General features: G+C 55.3%; 1 protein-coding gene across 4 annotated transcripts in view; it reads left to right on the forward strand.

Moving 5' to 3' along the window:
- Window positions 1–23744, forward strand: part of SYMPK (symplekin) — a 33154-nt gene extending 9410 nt beyond the window's left edge. For all 4 annotated transcript variants that reach the window (XM_040252496.1, XM_040252493.1, XM_040252495.1 and 1 more), the window contains 20 exons: window positions 555–725; window positions 1928–2167; window positions 3882–4036; window positions 6376–6526; window positions 7688–7892; window positions 8725–8875; window positions 9814–10049; window positions 11083–11164; window positions 11316–11429; window positions 12605–12752; window positions 13821–13981; window positions 15473–15581; window positions 15916–16016; window positions 16597–16687; window positions 17761–17862; window positions 21229–21416; window positions 22325–22501; window positions 22709–22804; window positions 23012–23335; window positions 23502–23744. In XM_040252496.1, coding sequence (XP_040108430.1) covers window positions 555–725; window positions 1928–2167; window positions 3882–4036; window positions 6376–6526; window positions 7688–7892; window positions 8725–8875; window positions 9814–10049; window positions 11083–11164; window positions 11316–11429; window positions 12605–12752; window positions 13821–13981; window positions 15473–15581; window positions 15916–16016; window positions 16597–16687; window positions 17761–17862; window positions 21229–21416; window positions 22325–22501; window positions 22709–22804; window positions 23012–23335; window positions 23502–23639 — 3140 coding nt within the window. In that variant the 3' untranslated portion in view covers window positions 23640–23744. The remainder of the gene's footprint in view (window positions 1–554; window positions 726–1927; window positions 2168–3881; window positions 4037–6375; window positions 6527–7687; window positions 7893–8724; window positions 8876–9813; window positions 10050–11082; window positions 11165–11315; window positions 11430–12604; window positions 12753–13820; window positions 13982–15472; window positions 15582–15915; window positions 16017–16596; window positions 16688–17760; window positions 17863–21228; window positions 21417–22324; window positions 22502–22708; window positions 22805–23011; window positions 23336–23501) is intronic.
- Window positions 23745–23768: the final 24 nt, after the last annotated feature.

Here is a 23768-nt window from a genome sequence, read left to right on the forward strand (position 1 = left end):
TTTTGAACTCAACAAAAATTAAGTTGCATCTTTTCCAAACAGTATCATGTTCAGATGTTACAAAATATTTCATTAGAATGGCTATATTACATTCTATATTTTAGTCACTGTTTTGTATAATGTCGGATCCAGTAGGTTTTTGCATAATAAATGTCAGGAAAGATACTTGCCACAGTTGTTAAGAGTTAACTTTTGATGACTGGATCAAGGAACATGGTGGTTCAGAGAATTTCGAGTCCTTTATCTGTGTGTTGTCACATGTATACATATTCAAAGTTTTACGTCAGTGCAGTTCAGACAGATTCTTTATAGTTGGATATGTTAAATTATTTTTACTTTGTCAGTATTGCAAGCCCATGCTTTGAGTGTCATCTCTCGATTTTTATTAATAGTATTGTAGTCAGACTCATCATGCACTAAATCTCCTGAGTTTTTTCAGCCAGTCACAGCCATCCATGTACGAGGATCTTTCTCCTTTTGGTCCCAAAGACTGCTCTCTCTGGAGGCCAGGGAGAAAGCCCCCTACTAACTGGTCCTCTTCTCTCCCTCGTTAGATGTGCTGTGGGAAGAAGGCAAGGCAGCCTTGGAGCAGCTGCTCAAGTTCATGGTGCACCCTGCTATCTCCTCCATCAACCTGACCACAGCCCTGGGCTCCCTGGCCAATATTGCCCGCCAGAGGCCCATGTTCATGTCGGAGGTGATTCAGGCCTACGAAACCCTCCACGGTAGGTTGGTCCCCTCCCCTACTTCCCCTGTCCACAGACCAGTCTCCTCTTTTCTGAGAAAATGTGGGCTAAATATCAGGCCCCTAAAGCATTCATCATCGTCAGTCTAGTAGGTTATGGACATAAGGAAGGATTCTCTAGATTAGACACATATCTTTCAGTGATTGCAGGTGACAGAAACATGGTTCAGAGCTGCTTTTAACATTGAGGTATGTGTGGGTGAAGTGACCTGGTGTCTTAAGTACTTCAGAATACTCCAGCTCTTCCCCTGTCTCCCCTAAAAAAGCAGGGAGGAGAGATGTGCCAAGATCAGTGAAATGTTGATGGCTACATGGTGATTCATTACCCTGGTCTCTACTTCTGTGCATGTGTGAAACTGAAAGGTGTGGGGCTGAGGCATGAGTGTGTGAAGATCAAGAGTCCCTCTCCCTCTCCTGGCTCTTATGTGTCTCTTTCCTAGGGTAGAAAAGATGGCCCCCAATTGTTCCAGACTTCCATTCCATCTTCTTGGCAACCCCGTGGGAAAGAGAATGTCTCCTTCCCAGCCGTTCCAACAGAGGTCCAAGGGCTCATTGTTTCTGATTGGCCAAGAAGACATTGTGAGCCTATCTCCCAACCAATCACAATGGCCAAGGAATTGCAGTGTTCTTACTGGCTCTGAGGCTCTTGCCCCCTTGGACTGAGAATGGAGCCGGGGTGGTTCCCTCAAAGGAAAATGGGAGTGTTGTTGGCTGAGGAAGTGGGAAAGGATGCTGGGCAGGCACAATTGCAGGCATCCTCTTTTGCTGTGGAACAGGAGAGACTCACCTCTCAAGGTGATTGTTAGACGTTTGAAGGTCATTCTGGCGTCAGGGACCAACAATGAACTGTTGTGGCAGCTCAGTTGAAGCATTCTGCAGGTGATTATTGCTTTCCCTAGGAAAAGTGTGTTGGAATTTCCAGACCAAAGGTAGAGGGAGATGAGACTTAATGTTTAATAAAAGGGAGGCTGGGTTTTCTGTTTTAAGGTTGACTAATACCGAGGGAGACCTCTCAGGAATATCAGCTTGTACAGGGGGAAGGCCATACAGTAGATCTGAGAGTGAAGGAGCTCTGCCAGGAGATGCCTGCCACCACTGCCCAAGGTGGGGCGTAGGAAGTCAGGTGGGCAGGGCCCCATGAGCTCTGTCCACAGCATAAAGTTCGTGCTACTTTTCTCACAGCCAATCTGCCCCCAACACTGGCCAAATCTCAGGTGAGCAGCGTGCGTAAGAACCTCAAGTTGCACCTGTTGAATGTGCTGAAGCACCCAGCGTCCTTGGAGTTCCAGGCTCAGATCACCACCCTGCTGGTGGACCTGGGCACGCCTCAGGTGGAGATCGCCCGCAACATGCCCAGCAGCAAGGATGCCCGCAAGCGGCCCCGAGACGACTCGGATTCCACGCTCAAGAAGATGAAGCTGGGTGAGCTGAGGAGCCGGGTCAGGCCGGGCAGGAGGTGGTGGCAGGGACTGACCACGTCCAAAATCTCTAATTATTTACAGGAAACTGTAAGCTTAATTTACATGATAGATTATATTGTATAAATATGATGACATATAATAAGTGATGTCAAAGTAAAATTATTGAAGAATATAATAGACTCAAAAGTAATTACTTAAGTGATACAGAAAGGAGTAAAATGAAAGTAGTCTCCCTTTCACCCCTCTCCCCAAAAGTAACAAAGCCACAAGTATTAACACTTAGGTTTTCTTTCAGAAGTGCCTTTGATGTGTAGAGTTCTCCTTTCCTGTGAAGTAATCTCGGGGGAGGGGAGGCTGTGTTGCAATACACAGATCCCATGATGCTCCCCCCCTAAAAAGAAAGGATGGAACTTTGTTTTTGTTTTTGTTTTTTATTTTGAAAAATAACTTATTGGGTATGAAGATTGAGGTAGAGATCTGTTTTTCTCCACCTATCCACCTGATTTCTTTTTTCTTTATTTTGGCCACTCCTTGTGGCATGTGGAATCTTAGCTCCCTGACCAGGGATTGAACCCACAATCCCTGCAGTGGAAGCAGGAAGTCCTAACCACTGGATCTCCAGGGAATTCTGTAAATTTCTGATAGCAGCTTTCCCACAGTTTTCATCACATCAGTGTATGCCACCCCAGCAGTGTGTGAGTGCCAGATACCCCCCTGGGTATAAATGGTATCCTTGGTTTAAATTTGCTTTCTTGCCTGTTTTGGAGTTAGGCTGGGCCTTGTTTCACATTTATCAGCTGTTTGCATTTATGTGAAGTACCCGTCCTATGGGGCTGTTCAGCCTTTTGTAATTGAATTGGAGGTGCCCTTGGTTAATGCAGGGTATCAGCTCTGTTACATGTGTTGCAGACTTGACGAGATTGTGTAACATGTCATATTTTTGCCTTAATCTACTTAAATCATCATTCTATTGAACATTCCAGCTTTCCCACTTTTATAACTACAGCTTCAGGGAACATCTTTGCACACAAAGCTTTTTCTCTAAGGTTCATACTAAGTTAGTTTTTCCCCTGAGCTAGAACCTCTGTGCTTGTATTCACCCAGCCTGTTCTTGATAGACTTTGTATGCTGTATCTCTGTACCGTCAGTGTTGCTGTGAATTTGCTGTGCATTTTACCTCAGCTATATCTGTAAGTTTTTAGGGTAGATCCTATAAGTGGAACTGCTGTGTTGAAGAGGTATACACGTTTAAAATTTTGACCTACTATCAAACTGCCTTTCCCAAAGGCCATACCAGTTTATACTTCGACAGTTCACACCCCCACTAACAACTGTCACTACTAACTTTTTTTTTCTTTGTTCATCATATAGGCAAATTTGTTGTCTTATTAGGATGTTTTATTTTTTCTTGATTCCCTGTGAGGCTGAGCACTATTTCAAAGATAGGTGTTTTTCAACAATAAAGCTCTGAGCTTATTAGTTAGCCTTTTTGTCTTCTTGGAGCTTAGTGTGGTCAGCCAGGCTGGTGTTTCCATTTCTCAGATGAGGAGAACTGGGGCCTAGAGAGAGGTGGGTAGCTCCCCAGGTCACATGGGCACACTGCTGCTGTTTGCTGAAGCTGCCTGGGGGCAGGGACCACCAGGGGTGCCTGAGAGGAGAGAAGGGCCCGGTGCTCCCTCCAGAGAGCCAGCATCTCGTCGTCTCCTCCATCCCAGAGCCCAACCTGGGGGAAGACGATGAGGACAAGGACTTGGAGCCAGGCCCCTCGGGAACCTCGAAGGCCTCAGCCCAGATCTCAGGCCAATCAGACACAGACATCACGGCCGAGTTCCTCCAGCCTCTGCTGACACCCGACAACGTGGCCAATCTGGTGAGGACGCGTTAGGGGCCTTTTCCCACAAGGCAGGGAGGAAGGGTCTCCAGTCTTCCCCTGCCTTTCCGCTCCACACTGCCCACCTTTTGCACATAACATCAGACCTGAAACACTTCTGTTTTCAGGGTTGGGAGGGTGTGGTCCACTGGGCCTTCCTGACCTTGGATGGACCTCTTCGTAGATGATCTTTATTCCTTCAAGAGGTCACTTGTCACGCCGCCCACCCCCCTCATAGTTCCCCTTCGGGTTTTCTAAGTCTCAATCTAGCCCCACCCACTCTCTCTCCTTTCCTTTGCAGGGAGGGCCTATTAGGTTCATTAACTGGAGAATCAGCCCCGTGACTTGCTTGTTATGTGGTGTGGGATTGGCATTGGTGGGGGGGGATGGCCAGTGTCATTTTTAGATTTTCAAAGATGTCCTGCTCCGAAGTAACAGAACCATTGGTTTGAGTTGATGAGGCAGTTGGACTGGGGGAGGGGCGAGGAGGTGGGAGGGTGGTGGTCCTCACATCAATCTTCAGGCTGTAACAGCACCGAGACCTTTTTGTTGGACACTCCTGGAGAATCTCTCTTCCCATGCTCGATGGCAGTCCCCATCAGCTTTCCCTTCTCTCTCCCTAGAGGCTCCGAGGGGGTTAGTTGCTGGGCAGTTGGGGCAGCGAGTTTACTCTCCAGCTCACATCTCTTCGGTGAGCTCCAGGCCTAGATGTCTGGCCACCTGCATCTTTCTCTCCTTGAGTGTTTTACGGGCACCTCAGACTTAACATGTCAAAACTCAGCTTGTGAAATTTCTCCTCCCACTCCAGTACAGGCCCATAGCCCCTCCTGTGTTCTTGGCACACATGCCTCTTGTCCCCACACCAGAAACTTGGAAGTTCAGCTCTTTGCTTCCGCCTCCCCTCCAGCCCTTCCCTTCTTCCCCATCCCTGTGACTGACCCCTGCCCTATCCAGGCCCTGCCCTCTTCCCACAGAGGACCACTTCTTCCTGGTTCTGCCTTCTACTCTCCCTGCGGCAGCCAGAGGCATCTTTGTCAAGTACAAGTCATGAAGCTCCTCTGCTCAAATCCCTGCCAGGGCTCTCTGCTTCCTTCCAGATAAAACTTAAATTCAACTTGCCTTAGGCCCTGTCTGATTTGGCTTCCATCAACTTGTTGTACCTTATCTATCCCTGTCACACTTCAGGAAATTGTCTTTTTCAAATTATTGGCATGTAGTTGTTGATAGGATTCTTTCACACTTGTAATACCTGCTGTCTCTGTAATAACATGCCTTTTTTTTTTATCCCTGATACTGTGTCCTTCCTCTTTATTTTGGATATTCTTGCCATAGATTTGCTTGTTTTAAGCCATTTCAAAGAACTGGCTCTTAAGTTTTTTGATCGTCTTTCATAACCTTTTCTGTTTTATTTCTGCTGTCTTTCTTTTTTTCTTTGTTTCTGCTATCTTTCTTTCATGTTACTTTCTTTCAATGTTTTTCCCCAAAGGTAAATGCCTGGCTCATTAGTCTTCAGTCTCTGATAGCTCAGTTGGTAAAGAATCCGCCTGCAATGCAGGAGACCCCAGTTCAATTCCTGGGTTGGGAAGATCCGCTGGAGAAGGGAAAGGCCACCCACTCCAGTATTCTGGCCTGGAGCAAAAGAGTCGGCCACGACTGAGTGACTTTCACTTTCACTTTTCTTCCAATATAAGCATTTGAGGGTCCGATTTTCCATTTAAGTACCGTATTTTCCGTGTTTTATTTCATTATCTTTCTCTTGTACTTATTATTTAAGAGCATGCATTCAAATTTCCAAGCCTGTAGGGGGTTGAAGTTATCTTTTGTTATCGATTCCTGACAGACGTGGATATGTTGTTCTATTAGGGTACTGATTTTGTGTTTTGTTTGTTTTAAATCAACTTCTAGCTCATATTATACTCTGTTGCTGAACCTCCTTCCAGTCTCTGGGCAGAGTAGCAGCTCTGGTGCCTCTTAGCCTTCTCTCATGCCATTCCTACAACCTGGAATTTCCCCACCCACCTGCCCCCACCGCTGCAAGGCCTCACTCTCTGTCAGTCTGCTTCCGGCCCACCTCTCAGTAACCAGCCTACATGCCACCGCCCAGAGGAGCCAGAGCTGTCCTTGGCCTTCCTGGTGTGACGCCTGGCCACCTTCCCTTCTCTCGTATGCCACCCACACTGCATCAGTACTCGTTTTCTCTCTCACTCGCACAAGAATCTGTGCTCCATGAGAGGCGGCCCAGGCCTGTCCTCATCACTGCCATTTTGCCAGCATTGGCCTGGGTGTGGAACCATCGTCCGTTGGGTCAGTAAGTAAGGAAGGTTCCTGGCATCTCGCAGGTCCTCATCAGCATGGTGTACCTGCCCGAGGCCATGCCCGCCTCCTTCCAAGCGATCTACACCCCAGTGGAGTCAGCAGGCACCGAAGCCCAGATCAAGCACCTGGCTCGGCTCATGGCCACGCAGATGACGGCCGCAGGACTGGGACCAGGTGAGTGCCGCAGGGAGCTGACCGGGCCAGGGCTGACACTGGCCGCTGGGCTCTCCTTACTGGAAGAGCACCTCTTGGTCAAAGTGCAAATGGAAAACCATGTGAGATCTTATTGTCAGTAGTCACAGGTCCCATGGATAGAGTGAGTGCTCAATATTTGCAACCCCTGGATTTGAGGCCCAGCAGACTTGGGTTTGAGGTCTGAGAGGACCCAGACTACCTCAGCCACTTAATAACTGTGTGTCTTTGGCCAAGTTGCTTAACTTCTGCAAGCCTCGGGTGGTTTCCCATTCTCACGGTGCTGCTGAGGTTTAAATGATGTACAGTGAAACTCACAGCTCAAAGTGCACAAGTTAGTGGATTTTCACAGCGAACACGCCAGTGTAAGCACTACCCAGGTGGAGGAGGGCTGCCACCAGCACTCTGGAAAGTTCCTTCTTGCTCCTTTCCAGTAGAGACTCAATGCATCCCCTGTCCCCACTTCTGTCTCCGAAGGTGAGTTGTTTTAGTTTTGAACTTCCTATCAATGGGATCACAGCCTCTGGCTTACTTTAACTCAGCATAAGTTTTTGAAGTTCATCCATGTTGCTGTGTAAACCAAGCATTTACTTTTTTATTGCTCATTAGACTTCCTTTGTGTGAATAGGCCCCCATTTGTTTATCCACACTCCTCTGTTGACGGACCTGTGGGCTCTTTATACAGTTGTTGGCTGTTACAAGTAAAGCTGCTGTGCCTTCATTTGTGCTGAGTTTATACGAAGGAGTGGAACTGTTGGGTCTTGATTTGGGGCATGTTCGGTGCTGTTTGAAACTGCTCATCAGCTTTCTAAAGTGGCGATACCTGGTGTTACTCCGACCAAAAGACAGTGAAGTTTCTTGTTTGAACCTCAGTCGTTTTATTGCAAAGTGGGGATGAAAAATGTTCCTGCTCCAGAAAAGCATTTTGCAGAATTTTTTTTTTTCCTAATTTTTTGCTTTTTTGGCCATGCCACAGAGCTTGCAGGATCCTTGTTCCCCAACCAGGGATCCAACCCACGCCTTACAGATTTAAATGAATTTCGGATGTGCAAGGCTTAGAGTGGAACCTGGCCCACAGGAGGCCCTTGGGTGGGAGCAGGTGGTCCTGACACACCAAGAGACCGTCTGCTGCCTTCCCCTCAGGCGTGGAGCAGGCCAAGCAGTGCAAGGAGGAGCCCAAGGAGGAGAAGGTGGTGAAGCCAGAGAGCGTCCTGATCAAGAGGCGCCTGCCCGCCCAGGGCCAGGCCATCTCGGTAGTGGGCTCCCTGAGCTCCATGTCCTCCCTGGAGGAGGAGGCGCCCCAGGCCAAGAGGAGGCCGGAGCCCATTATCCCCGTCACGCAGCCCCGGTGAGTCCCCTGACAGCGCGGTGCAGGAAACTGGGGCCTGGATTTGGTGTGTGTGTGTCAGGCGAAGGCAGATAAACGGAGATCGGTCTGGGCCAGGATCTCAGATTCCAGAGTCAGTGCCGTAACCACTGAACCTTATCTGCTGTTTTCTTGTATATAAAACTACCATCTTATATCTAAAATGGGGCTGATCGTATCTCTCTGTCTTTGAGGATGAGAGAGAATTAAATGAGTTCACAGTGCTGGTTAGAGGATTAAATCGGATGGCTCTTGGGTGGACAGGGATCATGAGGTAAAAAGCACTTAGCGTGGTTTCTAGCATGTAGGAAGTGCTCCTGGCTGTTCCCATCATTGTCCCATCGTCACCTGCCTTACAGACCACAGAATCCAGCCTCTCCCTGCCCTGTCCCCAACCTGGGCTCGCCAGCAGGGCCTGACCTGCTGCCCCTCCAGGCTCTCTGTTCGCCTCGCTCCTTCCTCCCGTCACACCAACCTCTTGGTCGGCCAAGCATGTCCCCACTTGGAGGCCTTTGCACTCCCTGTTTCCTCTGCCTAGAGAGCTCATCCCCAGACACTTGCGAGTCTGATTCCCTCACTTCATTCAGGTCTTACGTCGTCATCCGTTGCCTGCTCCTTATAGCAGCCTCCCCTCAGATACCATGTACCAAACCAGAACAGCATCCTCTGCCTTCCCACTGCCCTGCAGTGCCTTGGGGTCACGGGGGAGTTGGAGGGACAGCGTGGGGTTGTCTCTGTCTGTATGGCCTGGGGTGGGGCCCGGGTTCCAGAAAGTTCAGAGTCACCATGTCCCTGTCTCTACTCTTGCACGTAGGCTGGCGGGCGCTGGTGGGCGCAAGAAAATCTTCCGCCTAAGTGACGTGCTGAAGCCCCTGACGGATGCGCAGGTGGAGGCCATGAAGCTGGGCGCTGTGAAGCGGATCCTGCGGGCCGAGAAGGCCGTGGCCTGCAGCGGGGCCGCCCAGGTGTGCCTCCGTCCTCCCAGCCCCTCCTCCCAGTCCCTCTCTCCAAGAGCCTGCCGCACGTCCCAGCGGAGAGACGGGCCTCCGGGTTAACCCTCCCTGGCTCCAGACCCCAGCACTGGCGCTCACCGGCCGCTTCTCCCAGCCTCGCTCTGACTTCCCATAAAGCAGCTATGACAGCAGCAGCTCCTCACAGACGACGTGGAGGAAGACATGTGTGGACACGTGTGCTCTGTCCCCCAGCACGGGGGCCCTGCAAGGAAGAGCCCCCTGCACGGGGCTGTCGGGGTGCTTGCTCTTGCTGCGTTTCACAGCATTCTTGTTCTTTTGCCACAGACACACATCCACAGCTGCTTTAAATCCTGATTCTGCCAGTTGCTGGGATTGCAGCCTCAGTCAAGTGGCTTTTTCCCCAATTTTTGAAGTTTAGTTTTAGTTAACCAAATAGTATATGAACATGTGCTTTCTGTTCAAATTATTTCCAGGCCATAGAGGGACCATAAGTCTCCTTTGGCCCCGATCTGCGAGCCATCCCCCCCACAGAAGCGACCAGTAAACACACTTGGGGAGTCCTTCAGGATCATTTTCTGTGTACTCAAGATAATACTCCTAAAAATTTAGATATTTATATTTTAGATGCACTTTGGATACAGTGTAGCTATTTGTAATTTTATATATCTGTGATTTAGATATTACTCCTAGAAATTTTAGCTATTACTCCTAGTTTTATTCTGTGTTATTTTTTTCTCCCTTTTCAGTTTTTTTTCTTCCATATAAATGAGACCTCCTGAAAATAGGGTTCTTCAGCTTTCCTTCCTCATTAACACTGGGTCTGCACTGGCTCCCTGAGGCTAGGCGGGAGCAGACGCAGGGCATGGTTGGGGGTGCCCGGCATTGTCCCCCCGATCCTACGCCAACACAGATCCTCACTCCCGTTTCAGGTGCGCATAAAGATCCTGGCCAGCCTGGTGACGCAATTCGACTCAGGCCTGAAGGCCGAGGTCCTGTCCTTCATCCTGGAGGACGTCCGGGCCCGCCTGGACCTGGCCTTCGCCTGGCTCTACCAGGAGTACAACGCCTACCTCGCAGCTGGTGTCAAGGGCGCCCTGGACAAGTACGAGGACTGCCTCATCCGCCTGCTCTCCGGCCTGCAGGAGAAGCCAGACCAGAAGGATGGGTGAGAGGGCGGCCCTGCAGCCCGCCGTCCTCAGGGGTCCCCTGTCTGTGTCCTGCCTTTGCTTTCTGGGTTCCGAGCAGCTCTTCCTCAGCACCCGAGGCGGTCCTCCACGCGCCCGTCCTGAGCCGCCGCCTCTCCCCGCCCCCCCAACGCACAGAACAGGTCTCTGCAGTGTCGCTTTGTCCCCCAGCTCTGCGGCTTGCTCTCTGACCGAGCTGCGTCACTCACCTCTGGGCCTCCGTTTTCTCCCATGATGTGTGCTAACTGCCTGTTTCAGAGGCTTGTTCTGGGGGTCAGCTTCTCGCCATCCCCATCTCTTGCCTGAATTGGTTCTGTAGCTTCCTCCTTGTTCTTGACCTCCAGCGTATCCATTCTCCAGCAGCACAGGTGACACTTCATAATGTAAAGCCTCTTATTTCCCCACTGAAAACCTTCCCTTGTCCTCAAGATAAAATGCTACTTCCTTAATAGGCCCCATGAGATCTTGTATAATCTAGTCGCCACCAACCCTCTCGAGCCTCTTTTTGGCCTCTCTGCTTTTCCCTGCCCACCCCCACCCCCTGCCCCGACTTTAGCCACACCAGCCTTCAGTCCTGTGTTCTCACACGTGCCAGGGTGGGCACTTTTCTGTTCGCTGCCTGGGGCCCTCTCCGCCTACTGCGTGCATGGCCAGCTCTTTCTTAGCTACCAGCATTGGCTAAAGCATCTCAGAGCAGCCTTTGGTGGTCACTGTGTCTGAAATACAACACCCTTCACAACTCCTCTCCACCATTCCCTCCCATTGCTGTTTTAAGCAAGCTAGGAATCCCCATTGGACAAAACAGAGAGGCAGTCTCTGCCCGTGTCACCACCCCGCTCCCCAGGCAGCATTTGAACCCTACTCTGTTACTTCCAGAGCTCTGTAGCTCTGTCTGCAGGGGGTTGAGCAAGCACTCTGTAAGGGGTCCTGCCAGCTCTGAGCTGCAGTCAACAGGAGGGAGAAGCCCGGGGGCCTCTCCTCTGCAGCTGTACCCCGTCCTTCCCCCTCTGGCAGGATCTTCACCAAGGTTGTGCTGGAGGCGCCACTGATCACCGAGAGCGCCCTGGAGGTGATCCGCAAGTACTGCGAGGACGAGGTGAGGATGGGCGTGACTGGGGCTGTGCTCACTGTATCCTGGGCTGGGATGGGGGGTTCTGTGAGGGACCCGATCTGACTGAGGCATGGGAGACACCCCAGAGGCACACTGCGGGTGCCCTGAGCTCCGGCTCCCCTCCCTCCTGCCGCAGAGTCGCACCTACCTGGGCATGTCCACTCTCCGAGACCTGATCTTCAAGCGCCCATCCCGCCAGTTCCAGTACCTGCATGTCCTGCTAGACCTCAGCTCCCACGAGAAGGACAAGGTGACCCCCGCCCCTGCTCTGCTGGGCTACACTCAGCCCGTCCTCTGTCCCAAGTAACCAGCCCATCTTTTCCACATGCCCCTGAAGGTTTCTGGGCCTGTTGCCCTTCTTGGAACAGCTTTGTGGTGGTGGCTTTTCCATTTTTGATGGCACGAGGCTGCTTAGAATGTACACACGTAGACCCCCCCCCAGGATGGCGGTCCGTTTCGCTCTTACCCCGCCCATGTTGGTGCACCCCCTCTTAAGGCCTGGTGCTTTGCTGGACCTGGGGGTCACTGCCCGGGAGGGGAGGCGTTGTGACCACACAGTGTGTCCAGTGCCTGGAGGGGAGTAGGGTGTGCAGCCGGGGAAGGGGAGCCGTCTAAGGAAGGCTTCTGGAGGAGGGGTCGCGTGAGCCAAGACCTGCACTGAGTGGACGGTTGTGCCCTGCACAGAGGGTCAGCGTGTGATTGAGAGGCCCTCGGTCCATCCCTGCACCTGCCTGCCGCCAGCTCCTTCCTGACATCTCATGGCCATTCACTCAGCAAACCCTCCCTGCTGGCTCAGCCCCGAGGTGCTCTTGGGGACAACGTGGTGCCCAAGACTGGGCCCTGTTCACATGGCTCCCAGCAGGGGATGTCTGAGTGAAACAGGATCTAGCCAGTGACAGGCATGCCAGCAGTGGGAACCTTTTGTGCCAAGTCTCAGAGCTGGGGAGAATGCGGTCACTTTAAAAAAAGTGAGGGCTTCCCTGGTAGCTCAGACAGTAAAGTGTCTGCCTGCAATGAGGGAGACCTGAGTTCGATCCCTGGGTCGGGAAGATCCCCTGGAGAAGGAAATGGCAACCCACTCCAGTACTCTTGCTTGGAAGATCCCATGGATGGAGAAGCCTGGTAGGCTATAGCCCATGGAGTCGCAAAGAGTCGGACACAACTGAGCGACTTCACTTTTTCGAACAACTAAGGAAAGCTGCTTCCAGTTGGAGTGTAGCAAGACAAGAATGAACGATAAGAGATGGGATGGGGCAGGTAGACGGTGGGCCTTGAGTTGGGCCAGGAAGCCTCTCTCCCAAGCTGGTAACCAGCCTTGGGCATGGTAGCTCAGCCACAGCGGGCCTTTCTCAGACCTCGGCTTGTTTTCACACCAATGCCGCCAAGCTCAGAGCAGCTGACCTTCCCCCCACCCCCGCTCCTCAGGTGCGTTCCCAGGCCTTGCTGTTCATCAAGCGCATGTACGAAAAGGAACAGCTGCGAGAGTACGTGGAGAAGTTTGCTCTCAACTACCTGCAGCTCTTGGTCCACCCCAACCCGCCGTCAGTGCTGTTTGGAGCCGACAAGGACACAGGTTTGGCACAGGTTCTCCAGAGGTGTAGCGAGCTAGGGGAGACGGCCCGCTGCGGGAGACAGCCAGACAGCAAGAGCTGGATGAGCAGGCCTAAGGTGGCAAAAGCAGGAGCCTGTGGGAACCCAGAACGGGTGCCTGGCCCAGCCTGAGGGGTCAGGGAGTGGGTCCTGAAAGAGGGGGCAGCTGGGCTGGAAGCCGAGGACCAGGAGAGTGAGCCAGTGATGGGACTCCAGGAAGGGCCAGGCAGGTTCTTTGCAGACCATTCCCTTAGCAGAGCTCTAGGTCCTCCAGCATCGCAGACCGGGAGACCCAGGCCCCCAGGGAAGGGCCCGTTAACCTGGAAGGTTCTGGCCGTGGGAGAAAGCAGGGGGCTTCTAGGAGCACAGGAGCCCCAGTGCAGCCTGGGGGCCGGGCCAGCTTCCCAGGAGATGTGCTGGCTCTGTGACCCTGAGGTGGTGCAGAGAGAGGAACTGGGGGGCTTCCCTAGTTAGTGGTCTAGTAGTTATGACTGTGTGCTGCCGATGCGGGGCACAGGTTCCCTCCCTGGTTAGGGAACTCAGATCCTGCCACACAGTAAGGTTGAAAATAAGTAAGAGTTGGGCGCAGGGTTCTAGGCAACAGAGCAGCACGTGCACAGGCTCCAAAGTGGGGGCCCCAAGGGCCCGTCAGAAGGAGGCTGTGACCCCAGCACACAGCCCCAGAGGCAGGGCAGCCCTGAACAGGAGCTGGCAGGGAGAGCAAGGCCAGGCGTCCCCTGAGGGCCCTGGGTGGTGGTGAGAGCACTGAGCAGGGGAGGGGCAGGGCCAGACGTGCTCTTGGGAAGATCCGTCTGGGTTGGTGGTCAGGAGACCAGATGGGAATGTAGGGCAGAGACTTCTAGAAGGGGAGCAGGTCTGGTTGCACCCCATTTCCCAGAGGACTGGCTTCCTGCCCTGGGACAGTTTGCTTCCCAGGCCCAGCTCCCACTTCCTTCTGTGCCTGCCGCCCCCCAAGAAGAGCCAGGCGCTGGGCAGGGCCGAGGGGGTGTGGGGCCCATCTGATCTTCACCCCCCGCCCCTGCCCTCTTAGAGGTGGCCGCACCCTGGACCGAGGAGACAGTGAAGCAGTGCCTGTACCTCTACCTGGCTCTCCTACCTCAGAACCACAAGCTGATCCATGAGCTGGCGGCCGTGTACACGGAGGCCATCGCTGACATCAAGAGGACAGTGCTGAGGGTCATTGAACAGCCGGTGAGGCCCCTGGCCCGCCAGGCTCTGCCCGCTGGTGGGCGGGGCTGAATACCAACTCCAGCCCGCCCCTGCCCCTCTTCCTGAATGTCCTCCCCCTGCTGAGTGCTGAGGCTAAGGGTCATCACCCCTACCTCACCTCCATCCACTCCTGAGAAGACAGCAGGGTAGCCCTGTAGTTAAGAGCTTCCAGTTGGACAGACCTTGGTTCACATTCCATCTCTCTCCTCACTGTGTGACCTTGCACCCTTCAGTCAAACCCAAGCAGATAATTCAGACCAGCAAGCTTGTTGGAGCGATTCTGTGACCTCATGCCGGTGAATACCTGTGTCCCTGTTGTCATGTATGAGCCATCCCTCCCCTGCCTTGCTGACAGGGATCTTTACTTGTCGTGGCCCAAGTCTCTCCTGCTCTGGAGCCACAGGGTCACCCACAAGAGAGGCAACGCAGGTACACGCTGGCCTGTGAAATTCAGAATGTCTGTTCTTCCTTTCTGTCGCCAGATTTGAAACTGCTCTTCTCTATCTCTGTTCCTGACATTTTATTACTGAGAATTTCCACCATAAACCAAAGGAGAAAATGTGGCAGGTTAATTCCCACGTACCTGCCTCCCAGAGTCAACGGGGTCCTTAGCTGTAACGTAGGGGTAATAATCTGGTTGTAAGGAGGAAGCAGATTCTTCTCCCCATTGTCACTGTGAGCCCACCGGACTGTGAGCTCCTTGAGGGCAATGACTGTCGGCTCCACTTGCAGTTGGGCAGAGGAAGGGACGAGCCCTTGACACCTGGCCCTCCTCCGCTCCCTGTGTTTGGTGCCCATGGGGGGGTTAGGGGGAGGCTGCAGACACAGTAACAGGTCGAGCCCTGATCTGAGCCGGCAGCAAAGCTGACACCCAGGTGGTCACAGGCGGAGGTGGGCAGGGGTCACTTGTGCCTGCAGAAGCCAAAAAAGTCTTCACCGAGGAATTGAAGAACAGCTTGGGCATCAAAGGTCAGGTTGAGTCCCAGAGACCAGGCCTGGCTTGCCCGCTGGGAGGGCAGCATGCTAAGAGTGCAGGAAGGAGCTTCAGGAGGCTGTGTGTGTGTGAGGTCGGGTGGAAGAGACCCGGACGCTTCTGCCAACCCTGCCCACCTTCCCCAGAGTTCCCCTACTTCTCTGAAGCCTGACACCTATTCTTTTCTCCCTCTGCTTTATTGAGATACAACTGATATACAACATTATCTTAGCTTAAGGTCTACAACATAGTGATTTGATACATGTATATATTATGAAATGATTATTACAATAAGTTTAATTAACATCCATCACCTCAAAGAATTACTGATTTTCGTCTAACGATGAGAATATTTGAGATCCGCCCTCTCTTGCCAGTTCCTCCTCCAGAGTCCCAGCGTCCTGCCAGCTGCCTGGTCTCTGACACCTCCCCAAGCTCTCCCCCTGGGCCCCCATCCCCTCACACCGCTCTGCATCTCCCCTCTCTTCTCTTGCCTGTAGATCCGGGGGATGGGCATGAACTCACCAGAGCTGCTCCTGCTGGTAGAGAACTGTCCCAAGGGGGCGGAGACACTGGTCACACGCTGTCTGCACAGCCTCACAGACAAAGGTGCCTCCCGGGACCCCATCCTTCCTCCTCCTCTCCTGTCCCGACCCTCCCCATTTCCCTTCCCAGGACCTGGGGATCAGAGCCGGTGGGTCCCTAGACGCTTGTCCCTCTTGTGAGTCTCTCCCCATCCTTGGGCCTCAGTTTCTCTGTGTGGAAAGGTGCACTGCTAAAACGCATTTGAGAAACCGAGGGGCCAGGGCTTTCTGCTCTGAAGTGGAGCAGACCCTCCCCGCCCCTGCCACACACCCACCACCATTCGTTTCTCCTCCTCAATGTCCATTCTCACCCCACTGCCCCCAGCCCCTGAGCCTCCTGCTTATTCCTCCGCCTGCAGTGCCCCCGTCCCCGGAGCTGGTGAAGCGGGTCAGGGATCTCTACCACAAGCGACTGCCAGACGTCCGGTTCCTCATCCCAGTGCTCAATGGGCTGGAGAAGGTATGGAGCTGCACGCCTGGATGCCCCCACCCACGAGGACATGCCTGGCAGGGCGGGGAGGAGGGAGGCACCCTGGCACCCTCTCAGATGCTGCCAGCACAGTCTGGGTCTTGTCTGGGTCAGTCTCAACTCGGCAAGCCCCGCCCCTCTCTGAGCCTCAGCTTCTCCCTCTTGTGAGTGAATATCCCAGTGATCCACCACGACCCGCCCCACCCTATACACAAAGTGGAGCCACAGAAGCAGGGCAGGGGCACCTCCGCTTGGGCGTGTGCTTCCCCTGCTCCAGTCTTGTTCCTCCCAGGCTGTGGGACCTCGGGTGAACCTCCATCTCCTCTTGTAGGAGGAGTCATCAGGCCGGCCCAGGGGCTCACCTGGGGGTGATGAGGCTGGGGCTGGGTCAGGCCCAGTGAGCTGGTAAAGCTAAACCCTGAGGGACCAAAGAGAGGGAGAGGGGGAAGGCACTGGGGGCTAGGTGAGGCCAGAGCTTGCCCCTCACCACCCCAGGGTGAGCAGTGGGGAGGCTTCTCTGGAGTGGGCAGGGTGCGTATCTGACCTGCCTGCCTCTGCCTTGCCCTTGCAGAAGGAAGTGATCCAGGCCCTGCCAAAGCTCATCAAGCTCAATCCCATCGTGGTGAAAGAAGTCTTCAACCGCCTGCTGGGCACCCAGCACGGTAGGTAATGTGCTCGCCTCCCCGCTGGGGGCCAGCTTAACCCTGGCCCTCGTTTCCCTCCCCAGCGGCTCCCCCAGGAGACCGCACCTCAGGTGCAGGAGGAAGGGATCCCAGAGGTGAGATGTGGAATGCTGGAGGGGGGGGATGCCACCACCTTTCGGTGAGGGGGTGTTCATCTTCCTCTCTGAGGCTGCCATTTAGACTTGGCGACATCTCGACATCTGTCGCAAGCTCCTGGGCCACCCTCCCGTGACACTTGGGTGATGGTTTCATCCACATTGGGGACAAAACTGTGGGACTGAGGGCTGACTCTCTATAAGCATCTTCCCTTCCAGGACCTCAAACATGGGCTCCATCCCTGCCCTTCCTCAGGTCTTGCCTGAACCCTTCTGGCTGTGGGTGAGGGGCCTTTTGTTCGAGTTTGGACTCGCCCTGGTCCAAAAGAAAGAAAACTTTCAACCTAGACAGACGACCAGATGACGTAGGGTAGATTCCTCAGCCCTCACCCCAGGGCCTGGAGCTAGGGAGGGTGGAAGCTGTCTGTTCCGCCTGTGACTTGGGGACTCAAGACACACACGCGAGTGTCTGGGACCCTTGACACCCCCCAGAAGAGTGCCGTCTCCCGCAGCCTCGTCCCTGTGGCATTCAGCCCAGGCGCTGTTTGCAAGACTGTTGCCTGGCCCTTTGGTCCCATCCAGCAGACACCCCTGCGCCTCTCTGCTATGCTGGGGACCTGGGATGAGCTCGTCCTCACCCTGCCCTTGTGGGTTCACAGCCTGGGCCGGGACGGGGGAGAGTGGTTGAGTCGCAGGAGGGATACTGGGGGACCAGTGCAGGGGCGGGGGGCCCAGTGAAGGCCTGAAGGCCTCTGGTTGGAATGGTCACCAGCTGCCGCCTCACTGGGGCACCTCCTGGTGTTCTCAGTCTCTCCTCTGCCGCTCCAGCCCTCTGTACCCCTAATCCTAGAGGGCGCCTAGTCTTCTGCTGCTGCTCCCCCAGTTTAGGGGGACATGGACCTGTCTCTCGGGCCTCCATACTATCTCCTCCTCCTCCCCCCACTCCCCCTGCTGCAGGTGAAGGGAACTCAGCCCTGTCCCCCCTGAACCCTGGAGAGCTGCTCATCGCCTTACACAACATTGACTCGGCAAAGTGTGACATGAAGTCCATCATCAAAGGTGAGGCCCCCCCCCCCCACCCCGCCCTGCCCCGACCCCCTCTTCCGTGGCCTGGCCATTGCAGACCCAGGGAAGAAACTTGGGCTGGAGTCGGCCCCCTCTGGAATCAGCCAAGTCGGAGACTGTGCCCCACACAGCCCCGTCTCAGAGCTCCGGACACCAGCCTTGCTCTTTCCATCCCTCCTCCTCTCCTTCCTTCCCCTCAACCCCATCTGAGGAACTGATGCACCCCCTGCGCACCAGCTCGGGCTCTCAGGAAAGGTGGGAGAGCCCTCCTCCCCCAGGGGCCTGAGGAGTGAAAAACACAGAGCCCTTGGCCAGGCTGGTCAGAGGCAGGGCAGACCGCACACAGCAGGCGTTGTTGGACCAGGAGAGCTGAGCCCGGGCAGTAGGTGGCAACCTGGCCGACTCACCACAGTGAGCAGTTTCCCAATGTCAGCTGCCACTGCTCGCCTAGCGCTTAGTCTGGGCCGCGCTTTCCTAAGTGCCTCACAGGCCCACCCGCCCAGCCACAACACTCTGTTCCTGCTAAGTATGCCGACTTCCGTTTTGTAGTTGGAGTGGAGGTTCCAGAGAGGTTAAGTAACTTGCTCAGGGCCACCCAGAAGCTAAGTGGTGTAGTGGACAAAACAGAATCGGAATTTGAGGGACCTGGTTCTGCCTGCAGATGGCCTCCTGGGTCCCAGGGCAGCATTCCCTCGGTGCTCCCCTCCCTCCCTCCGCACTCCCCTCCACGTCCTCCATGGCTTCAGGTCCAGAAACCATGCTTTCCCACAGAGGCAGGAGCCCTTATTGTCCCCTGCTCTTCTCAGAAGACAGCTGGCCTTGCTTCCTCCTCTCTCCTTTAAAAGCAGGGAAGAGGGTTTTCCCTCCTTGCTAGTGTCTTGTCCCGCCTGAAGTAGCTTCGATGACATATTTCCTAGTCTTCCTCAGCAGATTCTCTCAGAAACCTTTAGGTCAAGAGAGGAGCTTCTGAAAATATTAAACACACGCTACAACTGAGAGGGAACTCAGGCCTCTAGTAGAAGCGGTGAAGTGTCTCAAAGCTGAGGCTCCGGGAGTGGTCGTCTTACACACCCTGGCCCCTTAGGTGACCTCTGGAAGTTATGAGCCCATTCCCAAGGACAGTACCCACATGTGACCTTGTGTACCATTTGAGGGGACTCAAATTGTGCTAGCATGGCCTGGTTCTGGAACCAGGCAGACGGACCCTGGCTGGATCTGGTGGTTTGGGGGCGGGGGTCTGGTCAAGAAAGGAGGTCAGGGTGTAACCGTGCAGGCCCCGCCCACCGCTCCAGTGACACCCATTCACAGATCTAGGTTTAGTCCTTGATCTTACACAAGGGAACCGGGGCCCAGTGGGGAAAAGGGCTTGACCACAGGTCACACGCGCAGCCAGCACCCAGGCCCTGGAGATGTCAGCAACACCCCACATGGTTTCTCCCTACAAACCCAGGCCCATGCGGAGCCTCTGTATTGCTGAGCTGTCAGCAGCCCTTCAGCTGGTCTCCCTACTGGCTGTTCATCCCAGAGCACCTTCTCTGCTCAGGCACCTGTGCTTTTCTCCGTTGCACCAGTAACCCTGCTTGACTGTTAGCTCCAGGTCCTATTTTGTGCCCCATTGGACTCCCCAGTATCTGACAGTATAAGCAGTCATCACTGGCATTCACTTCCCTTAAACCACCCTCTCTCTGATGAGTTTTTCTATAGCTGGACGTGTCCAGCGATTAAGACTCACTGTGCACCTCTACTCAGTCCTGTGCTGAGCCCTGCTGAGGACACAGCAGGGATGGGGACAGTCCTGGCTCTGCCCTCCCCAGGCTCACAGGCCATCCCTCCAGTAACAGTCCAGAGTGAACAGGACTGGGACAGCCCAAAGGGGCCCCCTGACTCTCCCTTGGGTGGGATGTTAAGGAGGGCTTCCTGGAGGAGGGGACACCTGAGCTGAGACCACAGGATGAACAGGGGTGAGGAAGCAGGAGAGGTGATCCATGCTAGCAAGGCCTGGTTCTGGAACTACAGAGCATACCCAGCTGGATCTGGCCGAGGATGGAGGTGGGGGATGGAGTCGGGCTATAATGGTGTAGGCCCTGCCCACAGCTGGTTTCTCATAGACCCCAGTTCAAGTTCAGACTTGCTCTCTTGAGGGCCTGTGGCAGGTACAGGGTCAGGTTGAGCTTTTGAAAGACCCCCTCAGGCTGCTGTATGGAGGGTGGATTAGAGGGTGGGTGGGAGGCCCAGGAGGAGGCTGGGGTGGAGCTGAAGGGGAGGAGAGGGAAGAAGGCTGATTTTGGAAGCTTTCTGGCAGAGCAGGCAGAAGCCAACAGCTACCTCGAGGAGGAGGAGGAACAGCCTCTGTCGGGCGGGTCCTCTTGCCCTTTGTTCACCTTCTGCTCCCTGCAGCCTAGGTGCCCCCCGTACCCCGCCTCCAGCCTCCTCCCTGCCTGTCTGCCTGCAATGCCTCCAGCCTCCCTCTCTTCCTTACAGGAGCTCCCCAGCCCCCATTCTTTATAGGCGCCCACCTCTGTTCTCCATTAGCCTCTCAAGGATTGGGGGGCCTCTCTTCTAGCTCAATAAAGACTTCCTGGTTGACAGACTCACCTGGCAAGTGGTGTTTGGGGCAGAAGGGGTTCAGAGGCAATTCCCGGAGTCTCCCACTAACAGTGGATCCGAGCACCACTGATCTCACTGATTCGGGGTCGCACAGCGCGCTCCTGAGGGGCCTGCCCTCATGGTGCTTGTGCCGCACCAGCCCCCCTCGGGCCCTTCCTGGCGCTCATCGGTATGCCCAGACTTCCTCCTCTCGCCCCTCCCTCGTGACTGTGTGGCCTGTAACCTCCACGTCCCCCCAGGCCTGGTAGCGCCCGAACCAGCACGCACCTGCACTGGGTTGAGAGCAGGCAGTCTCTTGACCAGTCTGCTGGTGGAGACCATGGCTCTTGTCCCCTGAGGGATTGCTTGTGGAAGTCACAGCTGCTTCCTTCCAGTAGAGATGGAGGTGCCACACCATCCCAGTCCAGCCGCAGTGGGTCCCTGGGGGTAGGCAACATATCTCTCTCCCCTCACCCTTTCTGGGCTTTGTTCTCCAAGAGAGAGGGCCAACGTCTTCCCACGGCCCAGTGGGGCTTCCAGGAGATGGACGTGTCCTCTCCCTCATCCCCAGCTGCCAGGCTTTCCAAGGATCAGACCACGTGTCCGCTTCTGGGTGGGGGGAATCTGTCTTGCCTGGAGCTTCAGGGAGTTGGGGCTGGGTCTCCCCTCATGCAGGCAGATCACAGGGCTGAGGCTCTCTAAGGGGTGGTGGGGCTCCCACTTCCCAGGGGCTGCTGGGCAAAGGGGACAGGTCCCCTCTCCGCCTCCTCACAGCCACCAACCTGTGCTTTGCGGAGCGGAACGTGTACACGTCGGAGGTGCTGGCCGTGGTGATGCAGCAACTGATGGAGCAGAGCCCCCTGCCCATGCTGCTCATGAGGACCGTCATCCAGTCTCTGACTATGTACCCCCGCCTGGGGGGCTTCGTCATGAACATCCTGTCCCGGCTCATCATGAAGCAGGTAACCCGCCCGACCACCCTGGGCTCCCAGGCAGGGGACTGCCGCGGGATGCGCTGCCAGCAGACTTGAGGCAGAACCCCAGGCTTTTCCAGCTGGTTTGGCCCCTGTCCCAAGGTGCAGAGAACAAGCTCTACCATGACTGGCAGACTGCTGAGACAGTACGGCCCTCTAGGGGTCACTGCATCAGACAGCTGTAGGGGGGCAGGGGGGCAGGGTGGCGAGCGAGGCTGTTGGGTGGTGGGAGCGGACTTCGAGAGGCGCACGTCACAGGAGGTGTGGCTGCCCCTTCACGGTGTTAGTCACTTGGTTGTGAGCCACTCTTTGCAACTGCATAGACTGCAGCCCGCCAGGCTCCTCTGTCCATGGGATTTCCCGGGCAAGAACACTGGAGCGGGGAGCCATTCCCTTTTCCAAGGGGTCTTCCTGACCCAGGGATCGAACCTGGGTCTCCCACACTGCAGGCGGATTCTTTACCATATGAGCCACCAGGGCTGCCCCTTGCCCCCCGTCATTTGGCACTGAGTCAGACAACAGGCATCTTGAGCTGAAAGATGGCCCCAGTTTTCAAGAGATGCTAGAAATGTTTCATGAAACAACAAAAAACCTCTATCCACAAGCCTTCAGACTGGATTCAGACCACAGGTTGCCACTTTGCAACATCTGGCTTAGAGGTTAAGTGCAGATGCAGGCAGATCTGGGGGTCGGTTCTGCCCTTGGTACCTGTGTGACCCTGGACGAGTCCCGCACCTCCCTGGGCCTCGTAGGTTTAGCAGGGCTAACGTCGCCCTCTAGAGGCGGCGGTGAGAATGCAGCGAGGCATGGCCTTGCTTAAGGTCTTTGTCCCAACTTCTGGGGCGGCTGGCTGCCTGCAGGCCCCCTCACGACTGCTCCCTCCCTGCCCGGTCCAGGTGTGGAAGTATCCCAAGGTGTGGGAGGGCTTCATCAAGTGCTGTCAGCGCACCAAGCCCCAGAGCTTCCAGGTCATCCTGCAGCTCCCACCCCAGCAGCTGGGGGCCGTCTTTGACAAGTGCCCAGAGCTCCGCGAGCCCCTGCTGGCCCACGTCCGCTCCTTCACCCCCCACCAGGTACCCTCAGGTGTGGGGTGGGTGGCCCCATGGGTCCAGCCCTGGGGGACTGAGGTGGTGGGGTGGTGCGGAGGGCAGCCCGGCAAGTGTCACGAAGGTCCTGGGGTCTGGAGAGTCAAGGACACCAGGGGTCTGAGTGGTACTTGGGGAAGGGGGATGTCTCCGTGTCAGAGTTCTCCATAGCGCCCCCATCTGCTTTTCCCTTAGCAAGCACACATCCCCAACTCCATCATGGCCATCCTGGAGGCCAGCGGTAAGCAGGAGCCAGAGACTAAGGAAGCACCTGCCGGGCCCCTGGAAGAGGTGAGGGTCTGCAGCCCCCTCCCCAAGCCAGAAGACCCCCGCACCCCTCCTCCTACCCACACCAGCCATCTCTCCGGGGAGGGGCTGGGGAGACGGCAGCCCCTTACCCCCTGTGCCCTCTCTGCTGTCTGCCTCAGGATGGTTTCCATCTTTTCCCCACCATCCCCTTGAGAACAACCTGTTTTGTGTGTCGCCCCGCACCCCCAGGATGACTTAGAGCCTCTGGCCCTGGCACCACCTCCGGCCCCCCGACCCCCTCAAGATCTCATCGGCCTGCGGCTGGCCCAGGAGAAGGCCTTAAAGCGGCAACTGGAGGAAGAACAGAAGCTGAAGCCTGGGGGACTGGGAGCCCCCTCGTCCTCGTCCTCTTCCTCGGCGCGGCCAGGCCCCCCCCAGCCGGAGGAAGCCATTGATTTCCGGGAGGAGGGGCCTGAGTGTGAGACCCCGGCCATCTTCATCAGCATGGACGATGACTCGGGGCTGACTGAGGCCGCACTGCTGGACTCTAGTCTTGAGGGACCCCTACCTAAGGTAGGGACCACCGCCCCAGAGCAACAGAGGACGAGGAAAATCAGGGCCCCGGGTTAAGTGCGTGTGCCTAGTGTCCAAGCGGGGAGGGAGCGGGAAGGGTAGGGCCTGAAGAAGTACTGGAAGTGCGACCACGCTGTCTTTGACCTGCCCCCACTTCTGTCTCCAGGAAACTGCAGCAGGTGGATTGCTTTCAAAGGAGGAGCGGAGCCCCCAGCCCCTCACAGCTGCTGGAGAAGACACAGTGCAGACTCCCAGCCCTGCCACTGAGGAAGCAGGCGAACCGGAGACCAAGGGGAATAGCTGACGGAGCTTGTTGGGGGTTGGGGGAGTCGGACTGGGAGCTCAGGGAGGCCGGGGAGGGGCTTGGCCGAAGGTGCTTTGCCTTTAAAAATTAAACAAGTAAAAAAGATCACTGGTCTGGGGAATGGGTGTC

Source organism: Oryx dammah, unplaced genomic scaffold (assembly GCF_014754425.2).
Source record: "Oryx dammah isolate SB20612 unplaced genomic scaffold, SCBI_Odam_1.1 HiC_scaffold_13, whole genome shotgun sequence".
In the NCBI taxonomy this organism is placed as follows: Eukaryota; Metazoa; Chordata; class Mammalia; order Artiodactyla; family Bovidae; genus Oryx; species Oryx dammah.